The sequence below is a fragment of the Apium graveolens genome, chromosome 10 (assembly GCF_009905375.1).
Source record: "Apium graveolens cultivar Ventura chromosome 10, ASM990537v1, whole genome shotgun sequence".
Taxonomy (NCBI): Eukaryota; Viridiplantae; Streptophyta; class Magnoliopsida; order Apiales; family Apiaceae; genus Apium; species Apium graveolens.
Genome location: NC_133656.1, coordinates 1641511 through 1667905, shown reverse-complemented (window position 1 = coordinate 1667905; position 26395 = coordinate 1641511). Strand labels below are relative to the sequence as shown.

Sequence of the window (26395 nt, the reverse complement as noted above, 5' to 3'; positions counted from 1 at the left end):
AACAAAAAAGTCCACATAGATAAAGCCAACAAGACGTATGTCAGGAAAGAAAGGAAACGACATATACCTTTGGCATATTTCCGTCCAGTGCTCATTCCAGCATCCTGGTCACTTTTGGGGCTCTCGAAAGTCTCGGAAGACACACTCTGGACTAACATAGAAGGTTTGACATCAGCAGATACGACCAGTTTTGCCCTAGTCCTGTGTGCAATATTCCTAGACCCGGCTTTCTTCAAAATACTACCTTCACCTCCCTGTGACTTCTTCATATTGGCTACAAACTCCTCGACATTGACTTTACCAGTGTTGCGAATTGGACGTCCAAGACAATTGGGCCATAGTCTCTCAGAAACATGCAGAGACCAGATCTTCTCCATAATGGCCTTAGTGACGGTATCGTTATCATCAAACTCAAAATCACAGTCTACGAAAATAAACAATATATAAGCGTCTCAACAAACTAAGTCTACAATCAAAACACCTAATTACGAAAGGGTAAGCATCATGTAGTACTAACAGTGATGAGAAAAATATGGGAGGTCCATAACGTAAGACACATACAGTGAACATAGAACGATATAGTGAATAAAATACTTGCAGAAAATATTTGAGAGTCATACCCGTGTTGTTCCAATATTCCAGAAGGTAATCAGCATCTTCACCCAACATTTTCTTCTCAGCAAACACATAGTCTTTCTTCCAGTTTATGTCGTTAACGGTTTCATTATTGAGTATCAAGGGGTCTTCAGTATCTTTATTTGTGAAACCGAATCTAAAATTACTGAACTTCTTGAGGCTGTAAGAATGCTTCACAACGCCTACATCGATATTCAGTCAATGTTTCTCTTCGATAGCGTCAAGACACGCCAAAACTCTCCAAGAAGATGGCATCAATTGACCAGGGGATATGTTTAGTGCAGTCAACACACCAGCAACAAATTTAGGAAAAGGGAAAACAAAGTCAACATCAAATGGGTAGTAGTAAAAACATACCCACCCTTTCCTGAATGAATCAGCATGAACAGTCGAGTTTGGGACGACAATGTTGACGTCGGTATGGAAAAGTAACTTCAACTCTTCAAACCATTCTGATTTGATTAAACTGGGTTGGCTATCACGGGCATCAAGTAGATTGTCATGATCCAATTAGGATTTTCAAGAGAAGTTTTGGGGGATTCACTATGACTTTCAGAGCTACGAGCGGATTTTTTGGCCATGGATATGGGAAGAAAAATGGTTTGGATTGGTGACAAGAGATGGAAGAGGATTGAACAAGATGTGGTGAATAATGTTACAGAAGAAAGAGTTGTGAGAGTATATAGGGAAGGGGAAGAGTAAAGATAAACAGGGCAGAGGGTTTTTTGGAAAATGGAGAGCCATTTCATGTATATCCACGCTGCACACAGACGATTACCAAGGGGTGATGGGACGTCTCCCTAGATACTTCTAATTATGGCAACAGATTTTGTTTAGAAATTCTAGCTAAAAGATTTTATAAAATTAATTTTTATATTTATAAAATCTAGGGCTATTGTTATGTGTGGAATTTAGGACATGACATGAAAGGTTCACAGAAGAATAAGACGACGCGTTAAGACGGGAACTCGAGGAAGTTGTCCTGAACAACATCAGCGAAAGGAGCAGACGGCTGAGGGTAGGACTCAGTCCAGTTAACTCCGAATGACAAGGAGGAAGAATAGGTAAGCCTATATTTATTATCAACAACCACGATTTGAATAAAAGAAAAGACAGGAGAAGTTGGAGAAAAAAAAGGAATGATGGAGGATAAGAAGAGAAAAAACAGCAAGATCATGATCATCTAATCGGCACCAAAGAAACACACTAGCTTTGGATAAAAACAAGAGTAGTAGAAGAACAATCACGAGGGATTCAACATCAAAAAACCCACGAGCCAAACATTTATGTCGATCTTAGTTATTCATGTCAATCATATTCAAGTAGTCTTGATACAAGCTCATGTAACCTCAATCACCATTCTAGTGAATTTTATTTTTGGTTGGGTACTCATTCCCACCCGCGGTTTTTTCCCGTTCTCGGGTTTTCCGCGTCAACAATTCTCGGTGTTGTCATATTTATTTTCCTTAATAATTCATCAAGGTTCATAGTAAATTACATTAATCAAACTTAGCATTTAACCCACTTAATTCAGTAAAAACAATAATCTATTGTCCTAAATATTTGGTCAACATAAGCAATTATTAAAATATATATTTTTAAATATCAAAACATAAAATTCTAACAGTAGTCAGGTCTGTTGGTATGAAAAAATGTAATGTATAAGGTCCAAATGGTGAATTAAGGTAAAGTTGGTCATTTTTCCTCTGAGAGATATAGCTCATTAGGGCAAGATCCATATTCTTGTCAATCTTCCATTACCAATGGGATCTTGATTTCTAGAAGGAGGTTGATGCCCCTGATATTCATGTCATAAATCTTGTGAACATCCGCTTCAGTGATTCTCTGCACATAGACACCGGTTGCAAAATCAAACAACTGTTAATGTCAAAATTGATTCTACAAACATTTTTTTGCTAGTAAGTTGATCGGGTGAACTTGAATAAAAATTTAAGGCTTAAAATATATATATAAAGTAAAGATCTATGTTCTAAAAGTTATATACTCTGTTCACGATCAATTACCTTAACTGACGAACAAAAATACAATTGACGAGAAGTTGAAAAAAGAAATAGTCAGTGTTTTTACCGAATTAAGTGGGTTAAATGCTAAGTTTGATTAATGTAATCTACTATGAACTTTGATGAATTATTAAGGAAAATAAATATGAACAACATCGAGAATTGTTGACACGGAAAACCCGAAAATGGGAAAAAACCGCGGGTGGGAATGAGTACCCAACCAAAAGTAAAATTCACTAGAATGGTGATTGAGGTTACATGAGCCTGTATCTAGACTACTTGAATATGATTTACATGAATAACTAAGATCTATATAAGTGTTTGGCTCATGGGTTTTTTGATGTTGAATCCCTCGTGATTGTTCTTCTACTACTCTTATTTTTATCCGAAGCTGGTGTGTTTCTTTGGTGCCGATAAGATGATCATGATCTTGCTGTTTTTTCTCTTCTTATCCTCCATCATTCCTCTTTTTTCTCCAACTTCTCCTGTCTTTTCTCATATTCAAATCGTTATTGTTAATAATAAGGATAGGCTTACCTATTCTTCCTCTTTGTTATTCGGAGTTAACTGGACTTAGTCCTACCCTCAGTTGTCTGCTCCTTTCGCTGATGTTGTTCAGGACAACTTCCTCGAGTTCCCGTCCTGACGCGTCGTCTTGTTCTTCTGTGAACCTTTCCTGTCATGTCCTAAATTCCACACATAACAATATCCCAGATTTTATAAATATAAAAATTAATTTTATAAAATCTTTTACCTAGAATTTCTAAACAAAATCTATTGCCATAATTAGAAGTATCTAGGGAGACGTCTCATCACCCCTTGGTAATCGTTCCGTGTGCAGCGTGGATATACATTCACTGGCTCTCCATTTTCCAAAACACCCTCTCTCGTGTTTATGTTTACTCTTCCCCTTCCCTATATACTCTCACAACTCTTTCTTCTGTAACATTATTCACCTTATCTTGTTCAATCCTCTTCCATCTCTTGTCATAAATCCAAACCACTTTTCTTCCCATATCCATGGCCAAAAATTTCACTCATAGCTCTGAAAGTCATAGTGAATCCCCCAAAACTTCTCTTAAAAACCCTAATTGGATCATGACCAATCTACTTGATGCACGTGATAGCCAACCCAGTTTAATCAAATCAGAACGGTTTGAAAAGTTGAAGTTACTTTTCCATACCGACATCAACATTGTCGTCCCAGACTCGACCGTTTGTGTTGATTCATTCAAGAAATGGTGGGTATATTTTTACTACTACCCATTTGATATTGGACTTATTTCCCTTTTTCTAAATTTGTTGCTGGTGTGTTGACTACACTAAACATATCCCCTGGTCAATTGATGTCGTCTGCTTAGAGAGTTTTGGCGTGTCTTGACGCTATCGAAGAGAAACATTGAATGAATATCGATGTAGGCCTCGTGAAGCATTCTTACAGCCTCAAGAAGTTCAGTAATTGTAGAGTCGGTTTCATAAATAAAGATACTAAAGACCCATTAATACTCAACATGAAACCATCAACGACAGTAATTGGAAGAAAGGCTATGTGATTCCTGAGAAGAAAACACTGGGTGAAGATGCTGATTACCTTCTAGAACGTTGGAACAACACGGGTATGACTCTCAAATATTTTCTGCAAGTATTTTATTTACTGTATTGTTCTATGTTCACTGTATGTGTCTTATATTGTGGACCTCCCATATTTGTCTCATCACTGTTAGCACTATATGATGCTTACCCTTTCGTAATTAGGTGTTTTGATTGTAGACTTAGTTTGTTGAGGCACTTATATATTGTTTATTTTCGTAGACTGTGATTTTGAGTTTGATGATAACGACACCATCACTAAGGCCATTGTGGACAAGATCCGGTCTCTGCATGTTTCTGATAGACTATGGCCCAACTTTCTTGGACGTCCAATTCGCAACGTTGGTAAAGTCAATATCGAGGAGTTTGTAGATAATATGAAGAAGTCACAGGGAGGTGAAGGTAGTATTTTGAAGAAAGACGGGTCCAGGAATATTGCACACAAGACTAGGGGAAAACTGGTCATATCTGCTACTGTCAAACCTTCTACATCAGTCCAGAGTCTGTCTTCCGAGACTTTGGAGAGCTCCAAAAGTGACCAGGATGCTGGAATGAGCACAGGACGGAAATACGCCAAAGGTATATGTCGTTTCCTTTCTTTTCTGACATACATCTTGTTGGCTTTATCTCTGCGGACTTTTTTGTTAACCCTGATTGAACTATGTTTTCTAATCGTAGAATTTAAGCCCCCAACCATTAAGCGTTTTTTTATTTCTGGTAAAGACTTATTCATGAAGAGATCCCGTGAGGAAAGGTCTACTGAGACTGAGTCGTCTAAGGCTCCTATGTTGTCTAGCCCTTTATTCAGTCCCCTGACCAAAAAGGTTCGTGTCAACCCATCTGTTACTACCATTAGCTCTAATGTTCCCATGCCACTCCTGACTCGAAGTTACTCTGTTCATGCCGATCCCCACACTTTCACACATTTGCTTGACGACATGGTGCTTCCTCAATCAATGGAGGAACTTTCTGCTAAGGAGCTTGAAGATATTCTTGACAATGCAGCGGGCTACTCCTTTCATGTAAGTCTGCTTTTACTTTTTTAGATCTGTATTTATTTTCTTTTTGTTTTATACTTTCTGTCGACATTTGTATATTTATGCTTCTTCCTGTTTTATGTAGACGCTCCAAAGCGTGTTGGTTGCCCGTGAAGTCTATAATCACAAGATGCAGAAGGCTAAGGAGCTTGATGAGGAGCATCAGTCCTCTGTCAAGAAGTTGGAAGCTGCAGAGAAGGTTGCCAAAGAGAGGTTGACGAGTATGAATGATCTTCAAAGAAAGTTTAATGAATTTACCATTAAGGTGCAATCCCTTGAACATGACATGCGTTCTGATGCTGAAAAGGTTGTGCACCAGCAGATTATGAGGACTAGGGTTGACACCATGTTGGAGCTTCATAGAGGAGAGTGGAAGACCCGGGACATGAAAGTATTTATCCTAAATCCAATCATGTATAATGAGTTAGGAAGAACTTTCTTGTATTCCTATTTGATTTCATTGAAATTAATAAAAGACTTGTTTTGATTTTATTACGGGATTTATCTATTTAAATGTATTAAATAAGATGTTCCTTAGTTTAGAGTAAAGCTTCTAGAATTATAATGAGATTGTAATAGTGAGATCTAGAAGATGATAACTCTAGACTTAAACAGTTCCTGGTCATAGGATAACTAATCGGATGTTAGTGGATCCGCAAAGATTGGTACATACTATGCTTGCTCCCTTCAGGAGGATGTCTGTTCTCATAGGCATTTGTGTGATGACACCATAGCTAGTATGTAGGTGCTTATTAGGGAATAAGTTCACTGAACATGACTCGATAAGTTGAACAACTAATAGAGGTTACTCACGTGTCAATAATTGTTCATTGAGTGATAGTTGTACAAGTGTCCTTAGACTTGAGATCATTAAAGTTATCTTGTATATAATAAACTGTGCTTTGGTTTAGTCCTTTGTCTCAAGGACATCCATTAGGTCTATTTTGGGCATATGGATTTATGTACAGACATGGTTAACGTCAATAGAGGACCTACCCCTTCCAGTATAGGAAGAGAATATCCTATGTTATTCTTAGTATGCGAGTTCTGGAATCTCTGGCCAGAGTGTATGAAATTAGAAAGGAGTTCCTAATTTGCATTAATATGAAGTTTGCATTATGAATAAGAAATCATATGATTAAATTTGATAGGCCTGACACGAGATCCATGCCTTGTATTTAATTGGGATATTATAAGGGTAGAAGGAATTCATTGTACAGTAACTAGTCACTGACAGGTTCTTGGTATTCTAAGCAGTGAATTCATATTATCCGGATAGTCACGATACATTGAGAAGCATCACTCACGATGTAGAATAAATATAATTAATCAGTTAATTATATTTAGTGAATTTTAGTATTCATATAAATAATTAATAAAAGTTTATTATTATTTATTTCTACTACCGGAATAATATTGAACCTACAGGGTCACACCATAAAAGAATATTTTCTTTCATGAAATAATGAGAGAATTATTTTCTAAATAGTTTAGAAAAAGATATAATGATTAAAATAGTTTTAATTATTATTAAAGCATTTTATAAAGATAAAATGTGGGGGGTTAATATATATATAAAGATATTTTTTTTAACCCTGGGAGAGCCCTATAAATAGAATGAGATGGCTCATTCTATTTACACAATTTTGGTTTTGTGAAAACCCTAGCCTCCATCTTCTTCCTCTCTCTCTCCCAAAAACTCCCTTTTTATAAAAGCTCGGTTTTATAAAAAGGTTTATCGAAGAGGATCGTTCTTGGTGGATACTGGTAGAGTGTTTCACACACCGAGGAGCAACTGCTAGCACCCCATTTTTATAAAGCTTCGATTCACAAGGTATGGTTACGATTCCTCAGTTTTTCCTTTTTATACTTTTTTCTATATGTGCGGTATATGGTTTTTACGGAATATATGTTATATCTCGCTTCCGCTCATCCGTAAATTCCTTCATTGGCATCAGAGCCATGTTCTGCATATAGAGATTCATATAAAAAATATCAGATTTTTATGCATGTATGGATTTATTATGATTTTTGCAAGTTTATTTGGATTTAATTATGAATTAATCCAAAATAATTTTTGCATGAGATTTTGACTACTGATCTGGGTTCTACAAGTGTTGTAGATCATCTAGCTATTTTTTTCATAATTTTGTGATGTGTAGATTATTTGTTATGAATTTTTAAAAATTGTTTTAATTAAAATTCATGAAATAATTATGCATGTGAATAATTATGATTAAAATTTGCACAAGGATCCATGGCTGATTTGATAATTTTCTGCTACTGCCTGATTTAAGAAATCATATTATTTTGATTTTTATTAATTTATTAATTAAATGTTAATTAATTTATTAATAATAAAATTAAAATAATAAAATATTAATAAAAGTTATTAATTAAGGGAGTAAAGGAAAGGGGGTTACCTTTTGTTTGTAACAGCAGCAAAAGAAACGGCTGGAAGCAGACACGTCCCAGGAGAAGGAACAAAAAAAACAATTCTGCAGAGTCGGCTGTGCCAGGCGCGTGTAGCGCACACGCGGGGAAAAGGGGCTCGCGCATTTACGGAATGCGTTACACACTTAAAGGCTCAAAAGTGTTGTAACGTATTACCGGAATGCGTTACAGCCCTTGTAACGCGTTCCTGTAATGCGTTACAGCCCATCTGTTTTTTTTTAAATTTGTTTTTTGGGAGTTTCGTAACTCCGTTTTGGGCGTGCAATATATCGTTTGATTCGTTTTTTCGAGACGGATCTAATGGAGTGGTCAAATATTTTTTATATAAAAGTTTTGAACTGTTTATATTCCCGAATGTGTTGTAAAGCATGATTTAATTGTTTTAATTGCTTTTAAATGCTATAATAAATCCATACATCATTACATCAATGTGTGAAATGATATTGCTTGCATGCTTACTTGTTTATTTATTTTTATATATGAGATATATGCCTATGTTTACCATGCGATGATAAATTTAGGTGAACTTAAATCAATATTATGAATACAATCATGAGATTCTTGTGTTTATGAAACACGTAATTAAATATGAATTTTCAATATTGAGAAAAAGGATGATTCTGTCAAAAGCAGATTTCGATCTGTAAGAAGGGGATATTAAATGACGCATCTTGACAATGCTCCTCCCGATCTGGGAATCATCTGATTATCGATTATTGATTTGAAATATTTAATTTAAAAGGAAGAATCTCTTTATAATATGATTATGATTGTAACATAATATAATCCCTCTAAAATTAAATAATATCAAGTAGTAATTGGCCAATGACACAACGAGCTTGTGTCGGTCATAGCCTTCCAACATGGTAGAAAGTAGTTCTTATTTTTAAATCATTGTCGTTTCGTGCTACAGCCGAGGGCTTTGATTTAGAAATAAGAAATACTTGTCTATTACATAGATTTGTGTACATTGAATTAAAATCTAAAGGTCCTTACGTGCTGCAGCCGTGGGCCGTTGGAAACTGATTCAATTGTACGAAATGTTGGGTTAGACTTGACTTAGAATATTGAGTCTGTCATGCTACAGCCGTGACTCAATTATTCAAGAGGCTAAAGTTTTATTAGGGAATAAAATAAGATGTAATTGACAAGAGTTGTCTGCCTATTGAACATCACATGATGTTTCGTGCTACAACCGAGGTTGTGTGATGGAATGTAGGATCCCTATTCCCACAAGCATTATGAATGCTTAATTTTTCACTTAAGGGGGTTGTGTAAATTAGATTAACTAGTGGGAGCCACTTATGAATAAAGACCCGATTCATATAGTGTTTTGAAATGAAATTGAATATTTGCTAAGTGTTGTTATGTGTTCATCATTTACAGATTTACTATACACGTTATGTCTTCTGCACTATCACTCCGGAGTATACTAGATGCTTACAAGTTGACTGGTCCTAAGTTTGCTGAGTAGCTTCGAAACTTGAGAATTGTTCTCAGGGTGGAGAAGCTGGAATATGTGCTTGACTCATCTAAGCCTACTGAACCTGCTAACGATGCACATAATGATGAACATGTTGTGTATCGTAAGTGGATAGATGATGCAAATGTTGCTCAATGCATCATGCTAGCTTCCATGAACATTGAGCTACAGAAGCAGCATGAGCATATGGATGCTCACACTATCCTTATGCATCTACAAGAGTTGTATGATGTGGCAAGGAGGACAGCTCGATATGAGATATCGAAGGAGCTGTTCGGTTGTAGGATGTCTGAGGGATCATCTGTGAATGACCATGTACTTAAGATGATCAATTTGATTGAACGTCTTGGACAACTTAGTTTTGTCATGATGGGGAGCTGAGCCAAGACTTGGTCTTGCAATCACTTCCGGGTTCGTTCTCGCAGTTTGTTGTGAACTTTCACATGAATAAGCTGGATGTCAGCCTGGCTGAACTCCACAACATGTTGAAGACTGCAGAATCGAATTTTCCCCATAAGAAGAGCTCTGTTCTTCTAATTGGTGAAGGTTCCAATCCTAAGAAAAGGAAGAAGAACCCTTTCAAGAAGAAGAAAGTAGGTGAGAAAAAGCCTGTTCCACCAAAAGCTGAGGACCCCAAGAGCAAAGCTGTTTGCTTCCACTGTAATAAGGTGGGGCACTGAAAGAGGAACTGCAAGGTTTACCTTGCAAAATTGAAGAAGAAGAAGGGTAGTGAGACTACCGCTTCTGTTTCAGGTATGTTCATGATTGAAGTGAATATGTCATTAAATCAAATTTCTACTTAGGTATTAGATACCGCCTGTGGTTCTCATATTTACAATTCGTTGCAGGGACTAAGGAGAAGTAGGACTCTTGAGGAAGAGGAGGTGATTCTATGGATGGGAAATGGAGCAAGAGTTGCTGCTGAAGCTGTAGGATCATTTCATTTATATATGCCTACGGGCAAGACTATTATTTTAAATAATTGTTATTTTATTCCCTCGATTGTGAGGAATATTATTTCTATTCCCATGTTAGACTTGGCTGGATTTTCGTTTGTTATTCAGAATAATAAATGTTCAATTCTTAGAGATAACGTTCTTTATGGAAGTGGTATTTTAAATAATGGTCTGTATGTATGTGACGTAGAGCATGATTTACTACAAATTGAACATACTAATAAAAGAAAAAGGGATGATGAAAATCTCACCTTTTTGTGGCACTGCAGACTTGGTCATATTAGTGAAAATAGACTGCAGACATTGCATAAGGAAGGGTTACTTGACCCCTTTGATTTTGAATCATATCCTACAGGCGAGTCTTTGGGTAAAATGACCAAATCTCCATTTAGTGGACATGGAGAGAGGGCTGCAGATTTGCTAGGATTGGTACACACAGATGTATGTGGACCAATGTCTATGCAAGCCATGGGTGGATATTCATACTTCATTACTTTCATAGATGATCGATCTAGATTCGGATATGTGTATTTGATGAAACACAAGTCTGAAGCCTTTGAAAAGTTCAAACAATATAAGCATGAAGTGGAGAAACAAACCAAACATAGTATTATAACTCTTCGATCAGATCTAGGTGGTGAATACTTGAATGGAGAGTTTCTAGATTATCTTAAAAAAAATTTTATAGTCTCCCAGTGGACTCCTCCATATACTCCACAGTTGAATGGGGTATCTGAAAGGAGAAATCAAACTTTGTTAGACATGGTTCGGTCCATGATGAGCTATGCGAATCTTCCAGTATTCCTGTGGGGTTATGCATTGGAAACCTCAGCATATTTAATGAATAAGGTGCATTCCAAATCTGTTCCTCAAACTCCATATGAGATATAGAAAGAAAGGAAACCGAGTCTTAAACACGTTAAGATTTGGGGATGTCCAGCTTATGTCAAGAAAGTTGACCCAGATAAGCTGGAATCTCGATCCGTAAAATATAGTTTTGTGGCATATCCTAAAAAGACTTTAGGGTATTACTTTTACACCGATCATAGGGTGTTTGTCTCCATACATGCTACCTTCTTGGAAAAGCAGTTTTTCCTTGAAGGAAAAAGTGGGAGCAAAATTGAACTTGATGAAGTTCAAGGAGCACAAACTACTACGAATCAAGTGAAAACACCTGTCCAGACTGAACAACCTTCTGTCGAACAGCCCATTCATAGGCCAGGGAGAGTGTCTCACCAACCTGAGAGGTATTATGGCCTTGTCATTGAGAATGACAATGAGTTGTCAATCATTGATGATGACGACCCTATGACCTATAATGAGGCTATGAGTAGTGTTGACTCAGAGAAATGGCAAAGTGCCATGAAATCCGAAATGGAATCTATGTATACCAACCAAGTATGGACTTTGGTTGAATCACCTGAGGGTGTGAAGCCTATTGAGTGCAAATGGGTATACAAAAGAAAGATTGGAGCAGATGGCCAGGTGGAGACCTATAAGGCCAGGCTCGTGGCAAAAGGATTTAGACAAAAGCAAGGGATTGACTTTGATGATACTTTTTCGCCTGTAGCCCTGTTAAAATCAATTCGGATTTTGTTTGCGATTGTTGCTTACTACGACTATGAGATCTGGTAAATGGACGTGAAAATGGCCTTCCTCAATGGGATACTTGAAGAGGAAGTGTATATGACACAGCCAGAGGGTTTTTTTTCCAAGGGAAATGAACACCTAGTGTGTAAGCTTCTATGAACCATATATGGTTTAAAGCAAGCTTCTCGTAGATGGAACATCCATTTTGATGAGACAATCATAGAGTTTGGTTTTATCAAAAATATAGATAAACCATGTATCTACAAGAAGGCTAGTGGGAGCGCGGTAACATTTCTTGTATTGTATGTGGATGACATACTTCTTATAGGAAATGATATACCGATGCTGCAATCAATCAAAGTGTGGCTATCGAAGAACTTCACTATGAAGGACTTGGGAGAAGCATCCTACATTCTCGGTATGAAGATCTATAGAGATAGATCTAGAAGAATGATAGGTCTTACCCAGGGTACATACATCCAGAAAGTGCTTAAAAGGTTTATCATGGAAAATTCAAAAGAGGTCTCATAACGATGAGCCATGGAGTATCCCTTTCCGAAAAGATGTCTCCGAAGACACCTGAGGAAAGAGAGCGTATGAGTAAGATTCCTTATGCTTCAGTAATATGATCTATCATGTACGCGATATTATGTACTAGGCCTGATGTTGCTTATTCAATCAGTGTGACAAGCATATATCAGTCCAATCTAGGTGAAGACCACTGGAAAGCAGTGAAGAACATCCTTACGTACTTGCGAAGGACTAAGGATATTTTTCTTGTTTTTGGTGGTGGATCTGAGTTGAAAATAGAGGGTTATACTGACTCTAGTTTTCAATCAGAAAGTAATGATAGCAAATCCATGTCAGGGTACGTGTTTACTCTGAATGGTGGTGCGATTAGTTGAAAGAGTTCCAAACAGTCTACAACGGCTGACTCCACAGCGGAAGCAGAGTATATAGCTATAAGAGAGGCTGCAAAAGAAGTCGTTTGGATGAGGAAATTTGTTTCTGAGTTGGGAGTTGTTCCTAGCATTGAGGAGCCTATTGTGTTGTATTGTGATAACAGCGCAACAATAGCACAAGCCAAGGAACCTAGGTCTCATAAAAATTCCAAACATGTTTTGCGACGCTTTTATTTGATTAGGGAAATCATTGAAAGAGGAGATGTCAAGATTGAGAGAGTTGACACACATAACAACGTAGCAGACCCACTCACAAAGTCATTGTCTCAGATTCACTTTGATCGTCATAAAGAGAAGATGGGTATTAGATACCAGGGTGATTGCCTTTAGTTCAAGTGGGAGATTGAAAGTGTTTGTCCTAAATCCAATCATGTATGATGAGTTAGGAAGAACTTTCTTGTATTCCTATTTGATTTGTGAAATTAATAAAAGACTTGTTTTGATTTTATTATGGGATTTATCTATTTAAAGTGTATTAAATAAGATGTTCCTTAGTTTAGAGTAAAGCTTCAAGAATTATAATGAGATTATAATAGTGAGATCTAGAAGATGATAACTCTAGACTTAAACAGTTCCTGGTCATAGGATAACTAATCGGATGTTAGTGGATCCGCAAAGATTGGAACATACTATGCTTGCTCCCTTCAGGAGGATGTCTGTTCTCATAGGCATTTGTGTGATGACACCATAACTAGTATGTAGGTGCTTATTAGAGAAAAAGTTCACTGAACATGACTCGATAAGTTGAACAACTAATGGAGGTTACTCACGTGTCAATAATTGTTCATTAAGTGATAGTTGTACAAGTGTCATTAGACTTGAGATCATTAAAGTTATCTTGTATATAATAAACTGTGCTTTGGTTTAGTCCTTTATCTCAAGGACATCCATTAGGTCTATTCTGGGCATAGGGATTTGCGTACAGACATGGTTAACGTCAATAGAGGACCTACCCCTTCCAGTATAAGAAGAGAATATCCTATGTTATTCTTAGTATGCGAGTTCTGGAATCTCTGGCCAGAGTGTATAAAATTAGAAAGGAGTTCCTAATTTGCATTAATATGAACTTTGCATTATGAATAAGAAATCATATGATTAAATTTGATAGGCCTGACACGAGATCCATGCCTTGTATTTAATCGGGATATTATAAGGGTAGAAGGAATTCATTGTACGGTAACTAGTCACTGACAAGTTCTTGGTATTTTAAGCAGTGAATTCATATTATCCGGATAGTCACGATACATTGAGAAGCATCACTCACAATGTAGAATAAATATAATTAATCAGTTAATTATATTTAGTGAATTTTAGTATTCATATAAATAATTAATAAAAGTTTATTATTATTTATTTCTACTACCGAAATAATATTGAACCTACAGGGTCACACCATAAAAGAATATTTTCTTTGATGAAATAATGAGAGAGAGAATTATTTTCTAAATAGTTTAGAAAAAGAAATAATGATTAAAATAGTTTTAGTTATTATTAAAGCATTTTATAGAGATAAAATGTGGGGGGTTAATATATATATATAAAGATATATTTTTTTAACCCTAGGAGAGCCCTATAAATAGAATGAGATGGCTTATTCTATTTACACAATTTTGGTTTTGTGAAAACCCTATCCTCCATCTTCTTCCCCTCTCTCTCCCAAAAACTCCATTTTTATAAAAGCTCGGTTTTATAAAAAGGTTCATCGAAGAGGATCATTCTTGGTGGATACCGGTAGAGTGCTTCACACACCGAGGAGCAACTGCTAGCACTCCATTTTTATAAAGCTTCGATTCACAGTTATGGTTACGATTCCTCAGTTTTTCCTTTTTATACATTTTTCTATTTGTGCGGTATATGATTTTTACGGAATAAATGTTATATCACGCTTCCGCTCATCCGTAAATTCCTTCAGGACATGCTTGAGACCGTGAAGATCTATAATAAGGACTTTCCCGATGATGCCTTCCCTCTAGACGAGTTTGAGACTCCCAATGAAGACACTGAGATGAAGTCTCTGAAAGATGATAGTCCTGATGAGGAGTAATTTAACATTGTTGCTTTGTTTTATGAATTTTTGCTTTATGGATTTTTGCTTCGTACTTTGGTTCTTATGTTGCTACATTGAATTCTTGTTTCATCTTTCAGATGGGGAATTCTGTTTTATTTTGTCGAATGTTAAACGTAACTTTTGCATCTGTTGAATCGTTATCATTCTGGGTTTTACATTTCATTGAGTTTCTGATCTTTTCATTTGGTTAAATCATTTAATGTTGATTGAATCTCGTCGTCAAGATCACATGTATATATCTTCGATACATGTTCGTCTCTCAGAATTTTGATGCATGGTCTCTTAGGAGAAAGAATCATCCTAACTTATTGTTTTAGTTTATCATTGTTCATTGTTTTCCACGTAATTGTAAATGTTAATATATGTCATCATTTTTCATTGTAAAAATGTATACTTTTGTTGATAAAAATCATTAACACGTCATTTCGTTAACATAGGTTGGTGCATGCACTTGTAGGGTGGTTAAAAGGCCTTGCCTTGTTCCCTCTTGAAACACACCAAATTATTACATGTATAAATTCGTAGAATGTCATATAGGTACGTAAATATTGCAGTTTTATATTGCAATTTTCGTAAGGGACGTCATAGCGCTCTTATTGTCAACTGAATTAATCAAGTACATACGACACTTGCAAATCAGTAAAAATTTGTAACTGGGTGATCAGCCATTTCAGAATTTAATTTTACACAATCATAGAGTAATGTTGTAAAATTTTATAGAATTAAAGTGCAAACGCAAATAGAATCTACAAGCATAAACTTATATATATTACCTAAATAATTCTCAATTCGAGAGCATAATCACATTGCACAATAAAGTAATTTGCTGTGAATTGAATCATAGAATTGATCTTGCATAAATGATTTACCAAAAGCAAATGATACCAAGTAGCACACAATGTCATGCCAAACACAAATGACTAATCGAATATTAACTATGTCCTAATCGACTTATTGATCCACGACTTCTAAAAATAGATATTTGAAAAGATGAGATAGAAAACTTTACACATGATAAAGTTTTAGGTGCGAAGTGTGTCAAGCTCTTGGTATCTGCGTTCCATCCATACTGGACAGTCGGTAAGCCCCTCGTCCCATGACAACATCTATGAAGTAAGGGCCTTCCCAAGTGTCATCAAACTTCCCCGATGTCATGTCCATCATGTTCTAAATTGTTTTTCTCAGTACCATGTCACCAACACAAAAAATCCTTATGTGAACATGTTTATTATAGACATTGGCCACTCTTTGTTGATAAGCAGCCACTCTAATCTTTGCCATTTAGCTCAGCTCATCTACTGTGTCCTTGTCATATGATAATTCTGCATTATTCACATCATTTGTCAAGATTCCATATCTTGCCGTTGGTATCATGACCTCTGTTGGTAACACAACTTCGGTGCCATAGACTAGACTGTATGGTGTCTGCCCTGTAGACGTCTTTGGAGTTGTTCTATCTGACCACAACACCCAAGGCAACTCTTCAGCCCACTTTCCTTTGCAATTCATCAACCGTCTTTTTAAGTTGTTGATTAAAATCTTGTTGCTTGACTCAGCTTGTCCATTGGCTTGAGGGTATCTTGGCGTCGACTTAATCAAACCAATGTTCCAACATTTGCAAAATGCTTCAGTCTTGTCACTGATGAATTGTGATCTATTGTCATAAATGATTTCAGATGGTACGCCAAACTTGCAGAGAATATTTCTTTTTATGAATGAAATCACTTCCTTTGACGTTACTTGCTTGAATGCCTCCGCCTCAATCCATTTTGAGAAATAATCAGTCATAGCTAACATAAACACCTTTTTTCTTGTGCTGGTGGCATTTTTCCCACAATGCCCATTCCCCATTTCATGAAATGCCAAGATGGAATGGACGTGTGAAGCTGCTCAGATGGTTGATGTATGACAGGTGCATGTCGTTGACAAGCGTTACATTTTTTTGAATAGTCTAGTGCATCCTGTCTTAGTGTCGTCCAATAGTATCCCAAGCGTAAAATTTTCAAGGACAGATTTCTTCTATTAGTATAATTCCCGCATTCTCCTTCGTGTGCATCCCTTAGCACCAAGTATGCTTCATGCCTTTGCAGACATCTTTGTAGCAGCCTTGTGGAAGATTTTTTGAATAACTCCCCATCTATAATCGTAAACCTTGACGCCTTCATCCTGAGAACCCTTGCTTCATTGTTGTTGGCTGGAACTGTTTCAAATTATAAGTAATCCTTGAATCTCTTTATCCAGTTTTCTACATCCACACTGGTGTCATCATCATGTTGATCAAGAGTCATTGTTTCTGTCCCAAGAGCTAGTCTTTCCATAGCGGGCTTCACGATGTGGACTACTCGGATGTTATTGAGGTCTATGTTTTTTAACACAGCTCCCAATCCAGCCAATACATCAGCTTGCACATTATTCTCCCTTGGGACTTGTTGTTTGCTGAAGTTGTCGAAATAGTTGGTTAGTCCTTTTGTTATGTCGAGGTAAGCCAGCATTTTAGAGTCTTTGGCTTCATAGGAGCCCTTGACATGATTTACAATAAGCAACGAATCACAATTAGCATCAATATTTTTTATCTTCATATCTTTAGCGATTATGAGTCCCATGATTAATGCCCCATACTCAGCTTCATTGTTCGTGGCTTGGAAGTCACAGCATACCGATTGGGCTATCATATCCCCCTGTGTTGATTTGAGGACAAGTCCCAATCCCATTCCATTGACATTAGATGCACCATCTGTATACAATGTCCAAGGCTTCACGTCTTCTTGTGAAAGAACTTGCTAAAACTCCTGTTCAGCATCTTTCATTTCGCTTGGACTAAAATCAGGCACAAAATTAGCTAAAGCTTGTGATTTTATAGCAGTTCTCGTGTCATACGTGATGTCATAAGTACTTAGTCGTATTGCCCATTTTGCCATTCTCCCCGTGAAATCAGGTTTACTTAAGACGTTCCTCAAAGGGAAGTTCGTCATGACATGTATCTTATGTTACTCAAAATAATGCCTCAACTTAATGGAAGTCATAGCTAATGCAAGTACTAACTTTTCAATAGATGTGTACCTTGTTTCTGCGTCTATTAGGCTTTTGCTGACGTAATACGTAGGCGACTGGACACCTTTATTTTCTTTAACAAGAACGCCACTTACTGCATGATCAGTTACAAACAAATACACGTACAAGTCTTCCCCTCGAGTGGGTTTGGACAGAAGTGGTGGTGTAGTCAGACACCTCTTCAAGTCACTTAAAGTGATCTCATGTCTTTCAGTCCATAAGAATCCTTTATTATTTCTCAACACGTCATAAAAAAGCTTGCACCTGTCTGACGAACGTGAAATGAACATGTTCAAGGCTGCAACTCGTCCTTTTAATTTTCGTACGTTTTGGACATTCGATGGACTTTTCAATTCGAAGATCGCCTTAATTTGTTCTGGACTTGCTTTAATTCTTCTTCTTGTCACCATATGTCCAAAGAACTTTCCTGACGACACAACAAAGTTACATTTGGATGGGTTCAACTTCATGTTGTAGAACCTTAATATATCGAATACTTCTTGAAGATCTCGTACATGATTTTCCGCACTAACAGATTTGACGACCATGTCATCAATGTACACTTCCATCGTCTGTCCTATTTGATCTTTAAACATTTTGTTGACAAGTCTTTGAAATGTAGCCCCGTCATTTCTTAATCCGAATGGCATGGCCAAATAACAATATATCCTCATGTCTGTTATAAACGCGATTTTTTCGCAGTTAGCGGCTCCATTTGGATTTGATTAAAGCCACTTGACGCATCCAGGAACGTGAGTAGTTCGTGACCAGTCGTCGAATCCACTATGGTGTCGATGTGAGGCAATGGATAGAGGTCTTTAGGACATGCCTTGTTCAAATCTGTGTAATCGACACAAACTCTCCATTTCCCATTTTTCTTCTGCATGATGACGACATTTGCTAGCCACTCAAGGTAATAAACTTCTTTAATCATGCCAGCCTTGATGAGTCTTTCCACCTCGTCATTTATTATCTTGTTTCTCTCAGATGCAAACTTCCTTCATTTTTGTTGGACGGGTGTGTAACTAGGAACCACGTTTTGCTTGTATGTAATGATATTTGAATCGATTCCCGTTATGTCTCCATGTTCTCATGTAAAAGCGCCCAACTTTGTGGTTAAGAAATTTACTAAATTGGCTTCGATCGTTGGAGAGAGGTCTTCACCTATCAATACCTTCTTGTCTCCCGTCTTCAGATCTATCTCAGTTAATCATTCCGGTCCTGTTATTGTAGCTACAGGCGTCTCATTTCCATGATGTTGGATGGTTGGTTTCAGATATGTCATATAGCAGTCCCAAGCCATATTTTAGTCCCCTTTTATTTTCTAAGTTCCCCATGGTGTTGGAAATTTTAATACTTGATGATATGTTGATGGTACCGCCTTCAGGTTGTGCATCCACGGTCTTCTCATGATTATGTTGTAACTCGAGTCCACATCAATTATGCAAAACTTTTCCAGGAGATTGACCCCTTGGGCATATGTTGGCAACGTGATCTCCCCCAATGTGCGTTTTGTCTCACCACTAAACCCAACCAATGTTGTCGACCTCTTGATCATGTCACTTTCTGCCAATCCTATTTGTGTCAACGTGCTAAGCATCATGATGTTGGCACCATTCCCATTGTCCACCAATATCCTTTTAATTAAGCAATTTCCCACGTGTAGTGAGATGACTAGTCCGTCTTGTTGTGGTTCTCGTATGTTCTTTTTGTCTGATTCATTAAATATTAAGGATGGCATATTATCATTTCTAATCCCCACTTGTGTGACTCGTATGTCTGTTTCTTTGGATGCTCTCTTAGCCTGTGAATATATTACTCCGCATATATCTGACCCTCCTGAGATGAAGTTGATCACCTTGTGATGTGGTGGAGGCGGTGGCTGTCTTAGTGGTGTCACGTTGTTACTTCTCGGAGACACGTCATTTCCAACATAAGATGTCTTCTTTGACGTCATGAATTCCGTAAGATACCCTTTCCTGGTCAGAAATTGTAGTTCTTTTCGCAAGGCCACACAGTCATAAGCCTTGTGTCCGTAATCTCCATGATAGTCCTGCCATAGTTTAGAATCCGGGCTTGCTTTAGGTTTATTGCTCTTTACTGGCCACTTTACTATACCTCCCAATTTGGTAAATTCCATCATCATGGCTGAAGGCGTTATCGTGAAGACATAGTTGTCGTAAGTTGGTGGCAGATTTGGGTCCTTCCTCCAGTCTCCGCGTTCCTCCCTTTTCCATTCATTAGACTCTCGTGTCGAGTTAACATGTACTTTGTCTCTGTTAGGTCTAGTTTATGGCTTGTAATCCTTGGACCTTGGTGTCATAATTTTTCTTGACGGCTTGTACTACTTCTCATCCTCCTCCATTTTGTCTTCTTTCAATCTTACTTGTGCCATGGCTTTGGCTTGTACATCGTCCCTTGTTCAACATGGGTACTTTGTCAATTCTTCGTAGAGTGGAGATTCTCGTTCTAATCCCCGCCCGAATGCTTCGATAGCTGTAGGGACGTCACAATTGGTGATGGTTACCTTCTCCCTGTTGAATCTCGTCAGGTAATCACGCAAAGGCTCCCTACTTCGTTGGACAATTTTATACAAATCACTTGTTTTCTTCTCGAACACCCGACTGCTTGTAAACTGTAAGTTGAATGCATCTATCAAATCAGCGAACGTCTTGATGCTTCCTTGTGGAAGGTTCACGAACCATTGCAAAGCTGGTCCTGATAGTGTTGAACCAAAACCCTTACACATACAAGCCTCTTTCAAGTCTCGTGTAATTGGTACTGTGAACATTCGTTGTTTGTATTGTGCAACGTGCTCCAGGGGATCACTAGTTCCATCATACGGCCTCATTTGTGGTACCGTGAAATGTTTTGGTATTTCTACCAAGGCGATATTACCATGAAAATGGGAATCAGCGTAGCTTGTTGGGGTTGGCCTTTCCAACGGTTTTGGGATGCCAGGTTTCCTTTCAATCAAATCCCTCATTTCTTGTAGTTCTTTTCTAAATTCTTCTGCGACTTGATTCTTGGACCTTGTACTTTTGTGACGTGATCTTCTCCTGTCAGTCTCTCCTTGTCGATCATCACGATCATCATATCGTTGCTTGTCATATCTCCTTTCCATGTCATCTTTGTTATTTGGTACATCCTCCATGTCTTTTACGTCAATAACATCGCCCGTTCCATTTGTTGGCCCTCTATTTTGGTTGTAATCTTCTGCTTCATCCATGTTCAAACGTCTGATTACGCTTGGGATGGTTTTCTTTGTCGCAGTTTTGGTTCTCGATTTAGCCGTAATGAGTTCCTTCTTCAATGCTTCATTTTCCCAACACATCTTCTCCATTTCATCTTGCAACTGTTTCTACGTCGCAGCCATCTCTCTGCTATTCTCAGCTTCTCCTTCTCGATTCGTGACTCGATCTCTGTCGCTTTCCATCGTAATGTGTTAATCAAATCCTTAGGAAGAATTCTCACAGACGGCGCCAATTGTTTTTACCGAATTAAGTGGGTTAAATGCTAAGTTTGATTAATTTAATCTACTATGAACCTTGATGAATTATTAAGGAAAATAAATGTGAACAACACCGAGAATTATTGACGCGGAAAACTCGAGAACGGGAAAAAACCGCGGGTGGGAATGAGTACCCAACCAAAAGTAAAATTCAGTAGAATGGTGATTGAGGTTACACGAGCTTGTATCTAGACTACTTGAATATGATTTACATGAATAACTAAGATCGACATAAGTGCTTGGCTCGTGGGTTTTTTGATGTTGAATCCCTCGTGATTGTTCTTCTACTACTCTTGTGTTTATCCGAGGCTGGTGTGTTTCTTTGGTGCCGATAAGATGATCATGATCTTGCTGTTTTTTCTCTTCTTATCCTCCATCATTCCTCTTTTTTCTCCAACTTCTCCTGTCTTTTCTCTTATTCAAATCGTGGTTGTTAATAATAAGTATAGGCTTAAACTACAAGAAAACTGGGTAAAACCGACCGGACATAACCGACCAACGTCAATTTGGTCACCTTAAAACTGACCGACGTCAGTGGTCGGTTATATGCCAACTAAACGACACCGTATCGATGATGTGGCACACATAAAACCGACCATCCACTGGTGGTTGGTTTTATTGAAAACAAAATGACACCGTTTTGCTGATGTGTCACTTTTAAAACCGACCACCTACATGTGGTCGGTTATATCCACAAATTCTGCAGGTTAAAACCGACCATATATGGTGGTTGGTTTTGTAGAATAATAAAAAATTAATTTAAAGTACAAAAAAAGTACCCGTTATAGAGAAAATGGTGTCGTTTTATTCTTCTGACTAAAACCGACCGCTGACGGTTAGTTTTAACCTATTTTTTTATTTTTTTTGTTATATCCCTTATTTCTTGATTTTGGCCAAAAAATTAAAAAAACAAAGGATTGAAGTGGAGGAGTTTCAGAAAATTGTAAGTTATTTCCATATTTTGTAATAATGTGTGTGTGTGTTTATGTTGGTGGTGTATGTATTAAATGTTGTTGTATGTATTTAATGTTTTTAATTTTGTATATAATGTTTGTTGTGAGAATTGAAGTTTGGTAGTAGATAATTTGTAATTTAGTTTCATTTATTGTAATTATAGTGTGTGTGTTTGTGTGTTTTATGAAATACATGAATAAATATGAGATTAATGATAAATTATTTGTTAAATATGTTTTTTTTTAATTTTAAAAAATATTATTGTAGATGTAAACCATTGATCGAAGTTGGATTGGTAATCAATTGCAAAGCGATAAAATTTCATTGACCCCGAAATATAGAATTGGTGTAGAAATTGTTTTAAAATTTGCTAGCGAAAATGGAATGGAAGATGGTACAATGAAGTGTCCGTGTAAACGTTGTAAAAATTTGAATTGGTTAAAGATTGATGATGTTAGATTTCATTTGCTTGCTAAAGGGATGCTTGAGGGTTATACCGTGTGGACGTCACTAAAGGGATGCTCGATACATGAGTGATAATGAACGAGAGTTAGCGGAAGAATATGTTCTTTTAAACTCTCCTGAAGTTCAACCTTATCTAAGGTACCAAATCTTACTTTGAAAAATATGCGTAATAATTTTTGTTAATGACACATGCATGATCTTACTTTATATTTTAGGAAGTACCAAGATCGTGTTATGTGACAACGCCCGGAAACAACACCTCAAGATTTAGATCGCATTGTCAAAAGTCGATTTAAAACTTGGTTTAAACAAAAGGTATTATCTATTTTTAATTTGCATGATTTTTTTTTAAATTCTTATAATTACAACGTCTCATCGATTTGAATTATTTTTAGGTTGATAAAGATGAGGTGGAAGTACCTCGTTTTAGGGACTTACTTGAAGGGCCGGTATTAAAAGTTATGACTTTTGAGACTTGTCTAGTTAATGGATATAAATTTTCAACAAAATCTGTATCCGGTTCTGGTATTGTTGTTAAAGGAAATTTGCACGGAAATTATCTTGATTATTATGGTCAACTACAAGAAATTATTAGACTTATTTATCAAGGATGCAATCATGTATATTTGTTCAAATGTATATGGTTTGATAGTGTTGGTAATGGTGTGAGGATTGATAAGAATCGTGTGATTACAATTGATATGACTTCAAGATTGAAGTCAAATGAGATTTTTATTTTAGCTAATCAAGCCTCACAAGTATATTATGCTCCTAGTGTATTGGATCCAAAAGCGAAAATATATACGGTGGTCAAATCTAAAAGTCGCCCAATTGATGAATCTATCATTGCGCAAAATGATATAGAGGACGCTTTTCAGGAAGATAGATCTAATGCATCGACCTCGTTTTCACTCTTTGTCGATTTTGCACAATATGGACAAATACCGTTTATTCGGCGTGAAGAAGAAGAAGAAGACGAAAAAGATGATTTGAAGGATGCGAAGATGAAAATGAAGGAGAAGAAGAAATAAGTGAAGGTGACAATGAGGATGATGATGATGACGAAGATGATGATGGTTTTGACGATTTTGAATAACGTCATTTGTATTTTAAAGATGATTTTTAGTAAATTTTGTAATGATCAGGATACTTTATTTATAAGTTATAGTAAATTTTTAATGGGTTTGTGAATTTTTGGTTTTAATGCTAAGTTTTTATGCGTTTACGTCCGGTTAGGGCAACAAAATCATAATATTTGACCGTAGTATTTCCTAGAAATCCGACCGCCTTCTTGCCTAAAACCGATCACCTTCTTCATAAAACTGACCGTCTCCTTAAAGGGTCGGTCGGTTTTACAGTGGTCGGTTATAAGAATTAAACTGGCTTCTGGTGTAAAACCGACCACTTTGGATATTTGACCTCGGTCGGTTTTAGCAGTCTTGGTCAAAGTACATTTTTAATACTTATTTTCAACGATTGAACCATACGGATGTTAATTTCATGTCAAAATATGCGTAGGCACAAAAAATTAGCACTTTGAACGAGTACCATTACGTTTTTATAAGTAAATTAACAAATTTAATTAAAAATTAAAAAAAATGAATTCGATCTGAAAAGTGTAATTTTAAAAGGTATATTTAACGATCGAACCGTACAGATGTTACATTCATGTCAAAATATGCTCATGCACAAAAAAATAGCACATTTTAACGAGTACCATTACGTTTTTATAAGTAAATTAGCAAATTTAATTAAAAATTAAAAAAAATGAAAAATATAAAATACACATGATCGAACCGTATGGATGGACTAACGCGGTGAAAACGAACAAATGTACCAAAAATTAGGCTATTTGAAAAATAGTATAATCAAAATCATATGGAATATAATTATTTCAGTAAGTATGTCGGCATTCTGTAGACAGATAAGTTGAACATACCATTCGATACTATAAGTATAATTTTAAAATTTATTTTTAGCGATCGAACCGTACAGATGTTAACTTCATGTAAAAATATATTAATGCACAAAAAATTAGCACATTTGAACGATCACAAATACGTTTTTATAAGAAAATTAGCAATTTTGATTAAAAAAGTGAAATAATTAAAAAAATAAAAATTATGAAATACACATGATCGAACCGTACGGATGAACCGACGCGGTAAAAATGAGCAAATGTACCAAAAATTAAGCTATTTAAATAATAATAATCATGTTTTTATAAGATTTTTTTTAATTTAGGGGTTTTTAACGCCTAAACCCTAAAATTAAAAAAAAAATTAAAAAATTAAATACCGTAAAACCAACCACTTTGGGTCATAACCGACCACCTAAAAAAATGCGGGGTTTTTTTTGTGAAAAATTAAAAACCCCGCCTAGAGTAAAACGACACCGTTTTGCATGTTGCACTGGGTTCAAGGTTAAAACGACCGACCTGGTGGTCGGTTTTAAGTTTCAGGCGGTCGGTTTTAAGTCTGTTATAAATAAAAAAATGATTCACTTTTCTTTTCTCTATTTCTTTCTCTATCTCTCTATTTTCTCTCCATCTCTCTCTTACACTCAAAACTTCACTATAATACTTCGATTCAATGCACATTCACGAAGGAGCCCCAAATCATCTCTCATTGCCTTCGGTTTCACTCTCGATGTAAGATTTTCTTATGATTAAGATATTTTTTTACTCGATTGCATATATGTGTGTATCTGTATGTATTTTTTGTGTTTATATATATGATTCGAAGTTAATTATACGTTTTTTGTGTTTGTTAAAATATTATTCTCACATAAATTGATGTGTTTCACTTCAAATCAAACTTCATTGATTTTTCAGTTTTTTTGTAAAGTTTTGCATGTTAAACATTCGTCGGTTATGTCAATTTGTTTAATATAGGTTAAAGTCATAATTTTTGGGTGTTTCATCGGTTTGTTTACTCTTTTTAGAAGTATAAATTTATTTTTAGGGTTAATTTTTAGGGGTTTGCTCTCGTTACCACATAAAAGTACTCGAAATGGATAATTCTCACTTAAATTGAAGTTCATACGATTTTTCAGTTTTCATGTAAAATTTTGCATGTAAAAGATTCGTCGGTTTTGTCAATTTGTTGAATATATGTATAAGTATAAATTTTAGGGTTTTTGTCGGTTTGTTCACGTTTAGTTAGAAGTATAAATGTATTTTTAGGGTTAATTTGTAGGGGTTTGCTCTTGTAAACATGATCCGTACTCGAAAATGGATAAATATTGCACTTTATATGTGAGTTTGGAACTTTAATTTGTTATATATATAGATTAAGTTGATTTAATGGTTTAATTTGCGTAATTAAATAATGCTCTAATTAGTTGTGTTTATTTTTATCGTTAATTTGTGAAATGGATACGTTTATATGCATTTTATATGCATTTTATGTGATTTTAAATGCTTTTTTATATAATGTGATTTACTAATGCAAGTCGTTTCATCGATTTGTTTGTTTTCATATTGGCTAATATATTTTTATTATTTATTTTAGGATCTTTTTGCTTGGATGTTGACATTGGTTATGATAAGTCTTGTGGTGTTGGCGATGGCGAGAAAAGATAAGGGGAAGGCAAAGGTCAAGGGAAAGGCCAAAGTC

The 26395-nt window shown here is 36.3% G+C and overlaps 2 protein-coding genes across 2 annotated transcripts; both read right to left on the bottom strand.

Annotated features, from left to right (window-relative positions):
* Positions 1–17007: 17007 nt before the first annotated feature.
* LOC141689596 (uncharacterized) lies at positions 17008–17508 on the bottom strand. Its single transcript, XM_074493942.1, has one exon. It carries the CDS (start codon positions 17506–17508, stop codon positions 17008–17010), a length of 501 nt encoding a protein of 166 aa, XP_074350043.1.
* A 1664-nt stretch (positions 17509–19172) lies between these two features.
* On the bottom strand, positions 19173–19994 carry LOC141689595 (uncharacterized). Its single transcript, XM_074493941.1, has one exon. The coding sequence runs from the start codon at positions 19992–19994 to the stop codon at positions 19173–19175; it is 822 nt and encodes a 273-aa protein (XP_074350042.1).
* Positions 19995–26395: the final 6401 nt, after the last annotated feature.